Source organism: Patiria miniata, unplaced genomic scaffold (assembly GCF_015706575.1).
Source record: "Patiria miniata isolate m_02_andy unplaced genomic scaffold, ASM1570657v1 HiC_scaffold_25, whole genome shotgun sequence".
NCBI classification, from domain to species: domain Eukaryota; kingdom Metazoa; phylum Echinodermata; class Asteroidea; order Valvatida; family Asterinidae; genus Patiria; species Patiria miniata.
The window spans coordinates 9,461,421-9,476,005 of record NW_024037064.1 but is presented as its reverse complement, the minus strand read 5'-3'; the positions used below and the strand labels follow the sequence as shown (position 1 = coordinate 9,476,005).

Below are 14,585 nucleotides of genomic sequence, written 5' to 3'. Positions count from 1 at the left end.
TACCTTTAAAGGGAATGTACATCATTGGCTTTTGCTTTTATTTTTAAAAATGAACTATTTGAGGGGTTAGTAACTTAGTATAACAGATCAAATATTGTTACACTGACATGTTTGAAGTTTTGTGTTCGAAAATGCTGGAAAAGCCAAGAAAAACAAAAACGTTCAAGTAGTCTGGTTCCCTGACTCCACTAAAGATGAAATGAATTAATTTATAGATGCCGGAAAATTGTTAGGTCAGGGAACCAGTCTAGCTGGCCTGCACCCGTTCATGAACATGTAACCAATAGCAAACAAAATTTTGACTGAACAAAATGGTAAATTTGGAGCAGTAGTTGAAAAATAGTTAGGTTTTTCCAACGGTGGTCGGCCGACCACCGTTGGAAATTTATACAAAAATACAATTTTTTTGAAAATGACTTCACACTAAGTGCCATAATTTTACAGGATGCTTTAGACTGTCATTAACCAACATCGTAGTGAGGTATTTTGTAAAAACTTGGTAGTTTTATTTGTCGATGTTTACAAATGTTGTACATTCCCTTTAAGTGTCCTACATAAAATAGGCTATTTTCTTAACAGATTGCCTTAGTTTTTTTGTATCTCAAAAGAATTCCTGATAATTCAGGAACACCATGACCAACACAAAGGAGGGGCCCTACTCGTATCTACCTTCACAATGGGTATGCTATGCATAATACCCCGTCTGGCCAAGTGATGGGAACAATGAGGGATCCTGACGCTTACTACGCACCACACATCATAATTAAATGGCTCAGTTTAAATGGAATGCCGAATATATACTGGGTTCCACAATCATTGTTGAAGTTGTTCTAAACATAAAATTTACTTTTAAGATTACACGCGAAGTCAAATTATTATGTTCAACTACATGCAATTTCTGAGGGAATTGTGAACCTTTTTGCTTTGGCCTCAATAATTCCTCTCTAACTATAAGTTATATGGAAACTATATATATGGACATCAGACGCCTAGATGCAGTATGCCTACATTTCAAACCCCCTCGCCCCAGGAATTTTTAACACCTTTTGTTTTTCAAATGTTCACGTAAAATTAAACGGAATCTAGAAACAAGGAATTCCCAACTTAACTCCGTGTATATGTAACTTGTATATAAGTAAAGTTTAGATTCACGCAAGAAACAAATACTTTTAAACAAGTCTACATTTCAAAGGAGAAAAATAGGATTTTCGTCAACACATTTTTTTTTTGCATCTTTTCTTGGGCTGTACTCCACGTTGTTTTAATATTTGGGGAGTGACACAAAAATTAAGTCTGTTTTTAATAGATTTAAGGGAAACGTTTCTCCGGCCTAAATTTATTTGTCTTACATTTTTGTGCTCGCGCAGTTAACACAAAATGGTGATCGTATAGCGCGCAATTTTGTGGTAAGCAGAGCCATGAAATTGGGCACACGACACTGCATACCAGACCACTTGAAATCACATTTTTTTTTCTCTAAAGCATAGGGCCTACGGGCAGTAGGCCTAGCTACACTAGTATTGTATAGGCCTACCTTTCTTCCGCTGACTCAAACAAAAAAGTGCTTGGCAGAATATTTTCAGCAAAATGTGACAATAGATTTTTTTTTTTTACTTACCAGCTGTTATACTGTAACGCCAGGCCGTCCACTGTGTCGCCGTCCATTGTGTCATCCAAATTCCAAACGCTAGTACTAGTTCTATTTAAGAACGATTCTGTCTATAGCTGTATTATATGGTGACTCCGCGTTGTCTTGCTCCAGTATGGGGCAAAGGTGCCACACAGACACGTGGGGCGATTTGGTGCGGTCCCGCGTGACGCGAACAAAACTTCTGGCACTAAAAGTTCTCCTTTTTCACAAAGATAAAACACTCAGTTCGTCGACAAAAGGCATCTATTGATGCCCAACCTGTTAACTCAGTGAAGTACACGCAATGCAGAGTTAGCAAAACTGCAACAAAGTTTCCAATTGGTGAGAAGTTTCACACATGACACGACTCCCTCGTGTAAACATGATCCTCCATGTTTTATTTCATAGAGGCTCGTGCGCGTGCGCGTACGCGTGCGCGCGGAAAACGTGCGTGCTTATTTGCATATAATTTTAACGGCACTCTCCAAAAGTTAAAGGTGATACACGTACAGTGGTTCATGATCGTTTCTTGGATAGACACGGGAAAACCTTCTGTCTAGTTGAGCATGCGTCATCGAAGAGCTGCTAAGCTCAAGATTATGTACTCAACAGGTACATTATTTGACCCCAAAAAAAGATCCTCAGTCAAACTTATTTAATGTATTTTTTTGCGGCTGTTTTTTTGTGGCTGATACATACTTAGCACAAAAACTAATCGGCAAAATTGGGTGCTTTGCACTACCATGAAATAACTAGCTAAACATTTCATTGACATTTTTAGATTAAAATTCCACCCTTTTGGTAAAAAAATATGTCATAACCATGTCAATTGTCATCAAATATATGCAAATTTAGTATTAAAATAATGGGAATTGCTTGCTCAAATCAATTCTTGAAAAGTAGGTCATCATGACCTTACCGTGACCTCAAGTTGACCCATTTTTTTGTAATAATGTGTCATTTTTAAAATTAACAAAATTAAAATGACTTGATAGAGCATGTCTTCCGCTATCCACAAGAAAGAGAAATGGGGTCTTCCAGATTTACAACTTTATGACTATTTTTGTACAATTTGGCATTAATCGCGGCTTTAATTGGTCAAATAATACTCCATAGTCGAACCGCAGCACTGCAGTACTCGTTTAACAGGCTCATAATTTTGTTTGCAGACAAGCGCTGAACATTATTTTTCTATAGGGATGTTACTGCTGAACTCTCTCGTGCAATTTAATTCTTCATCACAAAATTCTTTCTTTTCAGATGCAGTCCATTTCACACAGAGTTCCAACGTCAGTGCACCTGAATATTCACACATTGACGGGCCCCGTTATTGTAGGTTCCATACACGAGATGGATCTTAATTGGTCTTTTGAAATAATATTATGACGGGCAAATTGCGAGGGCGCTATTTGTGTAAACTGCTCAGTGCTTAATACCCAAATGGCAGACACGAAGGGAGGGCGGCATTTTATTGGCGGGGGTAAATACCCTCTCCAACAAAATAGCGCCCTCAATTCGTGGAGAGCGCCATATTACCCACTTCAACAAAATAGCACCCTGTATTCGTGTCCGCCAATTTGAAAAAAAAAGGTTGATGGACTCCTTGCAGAAGACAGTACAGTCTCGACGCTGGAAATAAGAGACATCGAACGACAATTAACTTGATCCAATAGGCCCCGCCCACAGCGCGCACCTGGGCGGACCGGGACAACAACACGTGTGCCTCTCATGCCACACTTCATAGTAGCCCCACACTTTAAGCACACAATTGTTATGCACCTATGTTGGACTTCCCTGCACGCCATGGCATTAATAGCGGCTTTAATAGGTCAAAGCACCATGGGGCGGGCTTAAGGGATGGCGCCTAATCTTTTGCGCGCACTACCACTGTTCCCCCGGTTACACCTCTATGTTCCGACGCCCCTATGTTCCGACAACCCGTACACAAGATTGTGTTACTCCCGGTTAGGATTACGGTTAGGAATATCTGCAGTCAGAACATAGGGGTGTAACCCCGACTGCACATATTTCTATTCCTAACCCTAAACCAGGAGTAACACAATCTTAAGTGCGGGTTGTCGTAACACAGGGGTGTCGGAGCATAACGGTGTCGGAACATAGAGCAGTCACCGTCCCCCCCCCCTCCCCCCCCCCCCAATCTCCTCCCACTTGATGCGCCACTTGACTGTTTTTCCCCTCTTCTGTATATACATGTGTATACATTTCCAAGGGATGATTATTTCCTGATTTAATACTTATTATTTCATTTTACTCTGATGTTGTTACATTTTTATGCTTATATGACGTATCAATTATCTATTGCTTAATCATTTTAGATTCCATTAAATTTCATATATGTACATTATGTTTTATGATTTGGTTTGGTTTCAAAGGTCTTCATTATTATCCAATTTTTTTATCTTTTCCGTATATATTGATAGCACAAACATTGTAAAATTTTGTAATTAAATCAAAATACATTTATGGACAATTTGCAAACCAATTACTTTTTTTTGTAAGGGCGCCAATGAATCCAGTGAATGATTGATAATTTATATTAAAAAAAAACCCCCAAGTTCAGAGTTGAGACATTTTAGAATACATGTAGTCATTTTGACTTCAACTCGCGGGGTAATGATAATCAGATCTAACACAGGGTGGCGAAAACTTGTCTTGTCACTGATCGTATGTATAAACTACCGAACTGCAACCGAGTCAATCACACGTCATATCAAGATTCAATTCACAAGTCTGGTCACATACATTGTGAAAGGATATGGAAAACACAAAGGAATGCCTTTGTCATAGTTCATTTATACATGTATACTGTGACTTGGCTAAAGACTGGATGACTTGTGCTGACTGAAAGTGACTTGTGATGACACTTGGTGACATGTATTGACTTAAGAAGGGCAGATGATGCCACATGTCACATACTTTGTGAAAAGATATGGAAAAGACAAAGGAATGCCTTTGTCACAGTTCATTTATGTATGTATACTGTGACTTGGCTAAAGACTGGATGACTTGTGAGGACTAAAAGTGACTTGTGATGACATGTGATGTCACATGTCACATACTTTGTGAAAAGATATTGAAAAGACAAAGGAATGCCTTTGTCATAGTTCATTTATACATGTATACTGTGACTTGGCTAAAGACTGGATGACTTGTGCTGACTAAAAGTGACTTGTGATGACACTTGGTGACATGTATTGACTTGTGATGGCATGTGATGTCACATGTCACGTACTTTGTGAAAAGATATGGAAAAGACAAAGGATGACTTGTGCCGACTTGAAGTGACTTGTGATGACACTTGGTGACATGTGCAATGTATTGAATTGGGATGGCATGTGATGTCACATGAATGATGACACATACATGTAGCTACTTGTAGTGACTTTTGAATACATGTATGATGAAGTAGTGACTTATGACCTCCTTGATTAACACTTAGCTGGAGAAAGTGATACATCATGGATATGCAGAAACCTGAAGTTATTTAAAACTTGAACGGTAGCATAATGATGTCAAAGGTAGACATCCAATCACATGTTTAACTTGCATTTTCCACAGCAAATACTTCAGGTGATTAACACTTTCTTTTACAATTCTGTAAACAACAATGGTTTATTAACAAACTGAATTGACAATGCTAAAGAACACAACACAAAGTGTTCAGTAATAAAGTATATCTATTCAGGAAAATACATGTACATGTGCAGGTAAAGTATTATCCAGTTGCCTTGCAGGAGGTCAATGGAGGTCAAACAGGACTACACTGCAGTCCCATCCACACTGGATGGAGCTCAGGTCGTGATGGAGGATTCATGATGGAAAATCATCAAGGTACAATTGAGAACAAAGGTTAGGAATAAACCCTTCGGAATACTTCCTCCGGAATATTTCCTCATGTGTAAACCAAAGAATATGAGACAAGAAATATAAAAGAGATCAACAAGAGTTTCTTTCCCATAGGCCGGTTGTGCAAGAACTACAGATGGTGCTAATAGTGAGAGTCGTTAGAATTTGCAGGCTTGCTGATCTGTTGCAAGAGGCAGTGTGTCTTACAAAAATGACAATTTAGGAAATGCATGTCCCAAAAGCCAAATACTTTCATTGGTGTACATGTACATTGTACCTACTGAACTCAATGCCTACATTACATGAACATGTACTTGTCCTGAAACAAAACAATCACTTCATTCGTTAAAATACCTCAATCAGTTCAAATCAATCTTAAATATGAAACTCATGCATCTTTAAACCTAAGTCGCGACACGACTTGTGAATTGTCCAACAGAGCAAGGATAAAATCAAATACCAGTTTATTATTTTAATGTGGTTTGTAAAACAAACTCCAGGAAACATTGCTGATAGTGAAAGCATTCATACATTGTACATCTGTCTGAATACCAACTGACACTGTCATGATCAAACAGGAATTTGTCAGCTGTTGACCATATTCAACTTTGTGGGATTTAGGTCCTGAAACCAACGGACTTTGCTGGTTAATTTGAGATCAAATCTAAGGAACCCTCAATTTTTAAGTTTGTTGGATTCTGTGGGTGTAGGGGGTCAAGAAGTTGACTTTGCTTTGCCCAAGATCAAGCAAAACCTTGTCCATTGTTGGATCGTGTTGGATTGTGCGGTAGCGGTTCAGGAATCTGCAGGTTTTGTTAAACATAACCACACAATATCATACAAAGATTGCATAAGCAGTTGGATTTTTTTGGATCATGTGAGGTAAGGGAGTAACCTGCATAATAATCTCAGCAATGCCACAAGAGACCCAACATAACTCAGTCAGCTGTAAGATTTTGGGGGATTCTGTTGGGTTCGGGATGGGTAAATCTGGAGGGTGCTGGGCAATACTACACAAGTTTGGCTAGAACTCCGAGGTTGAAGCTGTCGTTAAATGTATTTGGGTTCTGGATGATCAGACTTGACGTTATAGCCAATGATACTCCTCCGACCGATCTGCTCGCCCACGAAGAACCAGAAAGCAACCTCCATGCAGACCAAAGTGTTGCGGAAAGCCTCCTGGTAATAACAAACAAGAAAGATACAGTTGGAGTAAGTGATCATCAGACTATTGAAAATACAGTCGGCTCCCCTTAACCAGTTCGCGCCGGATGACATGTACATGTATACATGCATAGGTGTTGTGGTATTCGGAACGGATGACGGATAAATACGCAGGGAGCGAGGCTGGAAATACAGGATGAGTAAAAAAAAAACGAAACCCAAATGTCGGACTATTGTTTTAGTGGCATTCTGCATGTAGCACTTTCAAAATCTAGGACATGAAAGCCGAATTCATAAGCTTGCTTTAGGCCAAAAAAAAAAAATTCGGTCTCTGGTCAGACCAAAGTTCCGGAATTGACGCAGGGACGCGGCTTTTTTTTTTTCCTTCAAGCTTGGATTGTACAGACAAGGTGGGTACTATTGTTCTTGTACATTGGTGTCATCCATAATTTGCATTGGTGCTCTCGATCATTTGCCTTGGTGCAATTTCCCATTCCTTGGTGCTCTTTGGTTAAAATAAAATTGAGGAGGTGCGGCAATAGAGGGCGCTGTTGGAGCTACAGTGGAACATTTTGGAAAAAAAAAAAGATTGACGCGCATGATTAAAATCGACGCGTGCGCTGACCAGAGACCGACTTATTTTTTTTTTTGGCCTGAAGTACAAGAATCATACAAATCAATCGTGTACTTTTCAAGTTACGGAATTGTAAACACAACCACCGTTTTAAAGTTCTGTCCACGGATCACAAGGAAAGGTGTGCGTTCTCTCAGCAAAACAAAAACCATTCACACACACCCCTTTGTGATTTGTTTTTGTTTTGCTTTGTGATTAGTTTTTGTGATCCGTGGACAGAACTTTTAAGAGGTGGTTGCCTTAAAAATTCCGTAACTTAAAAGGTATAAGAGTGATTTGAACGATTCTTGTACAAAAAGAACGAATTGGGCTTACATATCTTAGAGTTTGAGAGTGCTTCATGCAGAACTTCACTAAAACAATGGTTCTGACATTTGGGTTTTGTGTTTTTGGCTCACCCTGTACATGTACAGGTATGAGTGTGCTGCCCGAGGATGATGGCTTCAGCCCACCTGGCATGAAGGTCAAGTGAAAAGTAATCCCGCACCTCGCTCCGTTCTTGTCAAAGTAATCCCAGCGTGAACGGGTTAAAATAATCTCATCCGAACGTAGCAAAATTTTTGTTGACCCCTATACCAAATTGAAAATTATTATTAATATAAACTGCAGTCATCGGTCCCTTTCATTGTGCATTTAACGCACAGTCAAGACGAAGGCCTTGTTCACTTGATGCAGAAGTTGCATTGATTGTCAGAGTTGTAACGAGTCACTGATTTTTGTGACTCGAGTCGAGTCGAGTCATTTTAAAGAAGTGACTCGAGTCAAGTCGAGTCATTAGGTCAACAAGGTCGAGTCGAGTCGAGTCGAGTCACAGAGTGTGGTCGAGTCGAGTCGAGTCGAGTCAAGTATTTAGCTCGAGTCAATTCGAGTCACAAATATTTGAACACTAAATTACAATAAAAAGCAACAAACACAAGAGAGAAAGAATACAAGGCACCAGTCTATTACGGAAATCCAAAGACATAAAGTATGCTGTATGGTACCCAACCAACAGTTTCCATTGCTAGCTCACGTCACAGATAAGAAGATGTGAAACTTCGGTCTTATAACCGTTTGGCTTCGAGTCTAGATTTTGTTGTTCGCTGATTGCTGACAACGTTAAAACCTAATTGCATTATACAAAACTGTTTCTGATTATTTAAAGGTGGGCCCGTCTGTATCCATTTTTGTGTGTGAAATCGGGACATGAATTTAGCCAGCGTTCCACCAAGAACTTCAAAATCGCCCGAAACCAATGATGAAACCACGGATTGAGAAATGCGTTTTAAGTCTGGTTCCGGGTTTAGCATTACATGCTATAGAACCACAAGGTGGGAGTCCGCGACACGGTGTATGTTTGTTGTTTCATTATGGAGGAAGGAAACAGACTGCCGCTGTATATAAACGTACATTATTCGCGAACATTAACGTGACGTGAACAAAAACTGGCAACGCGAACGGCGCAGCGTAAGTCATTGCAAATATTTTTCGCAAGTAAGTTTTGCTTTTATTTTGGGACTCGAGTCTTATTAGCCTTCCTCGAGTCGAGTCGAGTCATTCTGATGAGGGACTCGAGTCGAGTCGAGTCATTTGCTCGCAGTGACTCGAGTCGAGTCGAGTCATTTACCCGTCGGGACTCGAGTCGAGTCGAGTCGCCAAAAAATGTGACTCGAGTCGGACTCGAGTCGAGTCATTGACTCGAGTCATTACAACTCTGTTGATTGTATTAGCAAGATTCAAATCAACTGTGCCATCTTTCAGTTTTCTTTCAGGGCAAAACATTTTTAAAAAGTTGATATAACATGCTTGATATTAACACATTCTTAAAAAAAATCTGACCAAATAAATAAGAGGAAATTAACATGAGGAAATCACATTTCATGCATTTTGCCGTCAGAAGATCCTAACTAATACCCACCCTGGTAGTCATGTTCATCCATTTCCCTGAGCGTGCACTGGCTACAACCTCCCCGAAGCCCTTCTGAATAGCGGGGATCTCGGACGGCATTGGGGGGACTAACTCCACACGGGCGTAGTACCAGAACTTGGATAGTCTGGGCCGAGTCCACTGCACTGCATCTAAGAGAGAACATTGGCAGGCAAACGAAAAGGTTGATTTGGGAGATGTTCATTGTACAGCCATATTAAATATTCCATCTCTGGGATCTCGGACACCATTGTTGGAGGGACTAACTCCAGGCAGGGGCAGCACCAGAACTACTGCATCTAAGAGAGAAGAGTTGAAGGCAATCAAAAAAAATTGATTTTGGGAGTCAACAGCCTTTTTTTTGTGATTTTTGTGGGAACTTTGAAATTGTCACTTTGACAATTTTTCCGTTGTGGGACGATAGTACGGCAGACCAACATCTCAAATGTCAAAAAAGGAGTTCTAGCGCCAAGTCTACGGTAGGCCTACATGTACATGTAGCCCGACTGCATCTGGCCGTACAGTACTATCGCAAGCTCTGTTGTACGGCCAGATCCCCAATGCTCCTCTAAATGCTGAACTCTGATGTAACGATTTTGCTACCGATTTTGATCGAGATTATCTTTTCATCCAGGACAGAAATTTTCAAAGTTAAGGTTCCTAGTCGTAGAGGAACTCATACCTTTTCGAAAAAACGTTCTTTTATCCCAAAATCCTCATCCATTTGGCCAAAAGCTGACATTCAGTCATCATCGCCCACGAAAATCGTCCCGAAAATTGTCTTCCATGCGATTTCAAAATGGCGGCCGCATTATTCAGTTCATGAGAGCGTGTTTGTATGGCCAGCCGCGCCGCGCGCCCGACAAACGTCATAAACTGCAATGCATATTCATAATCTTGCCCAAGCATGCCCGCATAATGCATATATTACAACGCGGCCGCCATTTTGAAATCGCACGGAGGACATTTTCAGGACGGTATTTGTGGAAGATGATGACTGAAAGTCGTCTTTTGGCCAGATGGATAAAAATATTGGAACCAAAGAACGTTTTTTTGAAAAAGTTATGAGTTCGTCTACGACTAGGAACCTTAAGTTTGGAAATTTTTGTACTGGACGAGAAGATAATCTCGATCAAAATCGGTAGCAAAATTGCTACATAAGAGTTCAGCGTTTAGGGGAGCATTGGTGTTCGGGCCGTACTACAGAGCTTGCGATAGTACTGTACGGCCAGATGCAGTCGGGCTAGCCTACATGATGAGGTGATCACCATCTTTATTTTTGTGTAGCCTTGGTCAATGCTCTCGTCGTTATTCGTGATTCGTCCCGTACGCGGTCAATCGTCGGCATATATCCTCACGCACTATACATGTATGCACGTAAAAATACAGCGTGAACAGCGACCTCACGCGGCCACTATTTTTATGCAAATCAGTTGGAGACGATCTCAAGCCTTGGTTCAATCGTCCATGTGAGGTTTTGGGGGTGGTGCTCATTACGTTAATAGCCTTAGCTGACCTTAAATGTCGTTTTCTTATTGGTCGATCGTTGCGTGGAAACTTGCATAGTGAAACGTGGCACCGTACATAATCCATACATGTACACATTGTGTGTCTCTGCACACGGCACCAATGCACAAAAACTGTGGTTCCTGTCACGTCCGCAAAAGGCAGAATAGCTGCAAATAATTTGATGACGTCCGGATTTACCAAGGTGTGATTGGACACTCCACATATTAGCCCCGCCTACATTATCTGTATTCGCATACGAGGTCGTGCGCTGGAAATCTAGCGCAAAGTAAAGAAAAACATCAATAAGCTTTGGCCTATGATTGAGCCAAGGCTCGAGATCGTCTCCAACTGATTTGCATAAAAATAGTGGCCACGTGAGGTCGCTGTTCGCGCTGTATTTTTACATGCATGTGCATAGCGCGTGAGGATATATGCCGACGATTGACCGCGTACGGGACAAATAACGACGAGAGCATTGACCAAGGCTAATTTTTGTGTTGCATTTGCCATTGTCATCATCATTTAATTTTTTTATCCCAAAATCTACCCCAAAAATTTAAACGAAGTGGCTATTGTTACGGCAGCCATTGTTTAGCGCCCTCTACCATTATTTTTTTGATATGCATGCAGGTATATAATTATTTGTTTCCCCACGTTTTAGCGAGCAGTGTGACAGCTCAGTTGATAGAGGGTAGGATTTTGCATCATCGTGAGTCACGTTTGTAAACATGTATGTGCATTTCAAACTGTAAAAGGGAATCGGGAACCAGCTTGAACTGGTACCCGCCATAAAAGCTGCGCTAGTTCCCGACTCCCTATTATCGTTTGAAATGCACATGTGTTTACAAACGTGATCCAGTCTACTCATTATCATAATCGATGCATCGCACGCGCTCGGTAACGGAATCGCACTCGGGATACGGGGACCATCGAATGTACGCTGGGCATGTAGAAGAAATCGCGTTGTTCAAACATTAAACACGATCGGAAATTTAACGTGTTTAAGATCGCGAGGGGAGCTCTCCGAAATGAACGGAAAATTTCACTTTTTTCCGGATCGTAAGTAAACTTCAGTACAACCATCTTAATTATCGATGTCTACTTGTACCTAAGGTGGCATATCTAGTAATTTGGAAGCCTTTTTGAAGGTGAAATCTGATGTTTTTTGATGGAAAATGTTGGTTTTTGGGACAGTGACAGGATGATGTTGTCCAGGTTGCGGTATTAGCTTGGACCCCACTATCGCCAGACCATGTCCAAATGTTAAAAAAGGCGATAAGTTGGGTTCCAGTTACTCGGACTAAGGCTTTGGAAGATTTTTTTTAAAAGGGAAATAAAGTCCGAATTTCATAACATTCAAAAGCACTTTTTTCCTTCTAATTTTATATTTTCTTCTCATGTTTTTATAAAAGTTGCCTACTACCGTAACGATAGAAAATGGGAAATGCGTTACGGCTGCCGTAACGAATACAGGTCAACTCGTACGCGAGCCAACTCGTACGCGACCAACTCGTACGCAGGACAACTCGTACACGGACAAACTCGTACGCGGGCCAACTCGTATGCGAGCCAACTCGTATGCAAGAGTATAGACTAGACTAAAACCGTTGGTTTGGGCGTGTAGGAAATTAAGGTCGGTCAGTTGTCCGGCACATTCTTTTTTCCTTAAGTTAAGGGGATAATTTTGTGTTACTGAGTGGTCCCAATTAGTTCAGTTTTAAATCAGCTTTTTTGGCTCATAACAAAAAAGTTTTGATTTGTTTTCCCGGACCACTCGCACACTGTCGATGTCTGATCCTGGCTCACACCGTACGCTATAGGACAAGATATTGCCACGTAGTGAGAATTTAAATCGTATAATGTCCGCTGCATTTGTAGACTTCCAACAATACATTGCTATAGTGGCCCCGCAATATGTGTAAATCAAATCGTGTACGTCTTGACAAATTCTCCACACTAGCTGCGTGGTTGGAAGCGCATGCCGCAGCATTGCACTACACATCGGTCGCAAAAATGGATCATGTTTTTTTTGTATCATTGAAACTTTTGAACTTGACATCGTTGCATTTATGGAATTTAAACTGTTGAAAATACATACTGGCTACAATCATACTGTGATAAATCGATAACTTTGGCGTGTGTTTTGGGGTAAACGTTTGGCGATCGTAAACATCGTTCAATTTAAATTTGTTGTCGAGTTGTCTTGCGTACGAGTTGGCTGGCGTACGAGTTGTCTCGCGTACGAGTTGACCAATCGGCGTACGAGTTGTCTCGCGTACGAGTTGGTTCGCGTACGAGTTGACCTGTTTCCGGCGTAACGATAGCCACTACGAATTTTAATACCCTGCCCTTGCATGCCTTGCTTTATCATGTTTATCTATGACATTCTTTTCGCCGACTAAATTCACTTATACTAGAACTGGGCCCGTAAATACATGATTGGCCACATTTATGGGGCTTTGCCCCCGCCCCCGTTTTCCCCACTTGTCCGTAAAATGGGCATCCATTCCATTGATCAGTGTAAATTGCACACAAAACCAAACACTAAAAATAAACACACATTCAGGACATATCCCTTATAAATCAACGATTTTCCTATCTTGATATAGTTAAGAATCACAAGAACTTACTTCCAGCAACTTTGGGTCCCTGTGTGACCACCGAAGTTCCCAATCTTTGGCCCAAACCAACGATCTTCTGCACTGCTTTCGCCATGTTGGATACCAGTTCGTAATTTCTCGCTTCCTACGAACCGACGGGTCACGTTGGATAGATATATATCAGTGCCCGGAATACGCGTAGGAATTTGGACACTAAGCTAGAAAATGTTCGCTGGTTACATTAACCACATGGGTACTCATTTACGCTAGAACATTGGTACCCGCGAAACGTGTCGATTCCGTAAACTCGCCACTAGTCCAGTCATTATTTTTCTGGGCTGTTGCTCTTATTAAAAAAAAATTATAATAATGATCTGGGTATTATTTTTTTGGTTAAAATAATGCAAGTTCAAAATTGTATTTAGCACCGACAATGAAGTCATTTGTTTAACAATGGGCCCAGGATAAGTAGTGGAGATGGTGTACGTTTGTTTACCGGAGGAGGGGGGGGGGGGGGGGTGAGACATGACTTATTTAATTAGCCCAATAATTTTGATTGGTTGTTTTGGCGATTCACCTCTCCCCAAAAATGAATAAATAATAAATAAATCCGCTATGAATATTGTCTATTCTTTTGAATACACAAAACAGGGGAGGATCTAGCTTTCAGGCATATGTGTGTGTGTGTGGGGGGGGGGGGGGGGGGGGGGGGCGGTGGCGTGTAACGGGGAGGGGGGGGGGGGGAGAGGCGGTGATAGAATTAGGCATTCCTATGCAGCGTGCGTTCATAAATTGGCACTTTTGTTTAAATTCAACTTCTGGCATATTTCTGCGTATATAACAATTGTTCTCAATTTTAATGTGTTACAAATAATGTTTTACATAATTATATTTTTTTATTGTAAACACCTGTAATTCAGCTTCAGCTGCGAAGCAGTGCTAATAAATTTGAATTTGAATTTGAATTTAAAAAGGGCAACAATAGGAACAATGGTACCCCGCCAGTGAGTCTTAAGAAACTGCAGTAGGCCCCCGTACCCCATAGCCGTATTTTTTAAGGGGACAAAGTCGAACAAAAGAAGGGAATTAGGGTCGACCAATAGAGGTACCCCACAAATAGCGTGCACAGTATGCGCGTGCGTGCCAGATGCACGCCTGCTGGGTGGGATCCAGAGCAAGCACTGCCAATCCCCCCACCTCCCCCCCCCCCCCCCCCCACCCACCCTCACCCCACACCACGTCCCTGAACATTATAAAAACATCGCTTTCTCCTGC

General features: G+C 41.2%; 1 protein-coding gene across 1 annotated transcript; it reads right to left on the bottom strand.

Annotated features, from left to right (window-relative positions):
• Positions 1 to 5,225: 5,225 nt before the first annotated feature.
• LOC119733198 (ATP synthase subunit g, mitochondrial-like) lies at positions 5,226 to 13,489 on the bottom strand. The gene is made up of 3 exons (XM_038206788.1): positions 13,341 to 13,489; positions 9,193 to 9,353; positions 5,226 to 6,676 (listed from the first exon to the last, which is right to left on the bottom strand). Exons 1-3 carry the CDS (start codon positions 13,423 to 13,425, stop codon positions 6,548 to 6,550), a joined length of 375 nt encoding a protein of 124 aa, XP_038062716.1. The 5' UTR covers positions 13,426 to 13,489; the 3' UTR covers positions 5,226 to 6,547.
• Positions 13,490 to 14,585: the final 1,096 nt, after the last annotated feature.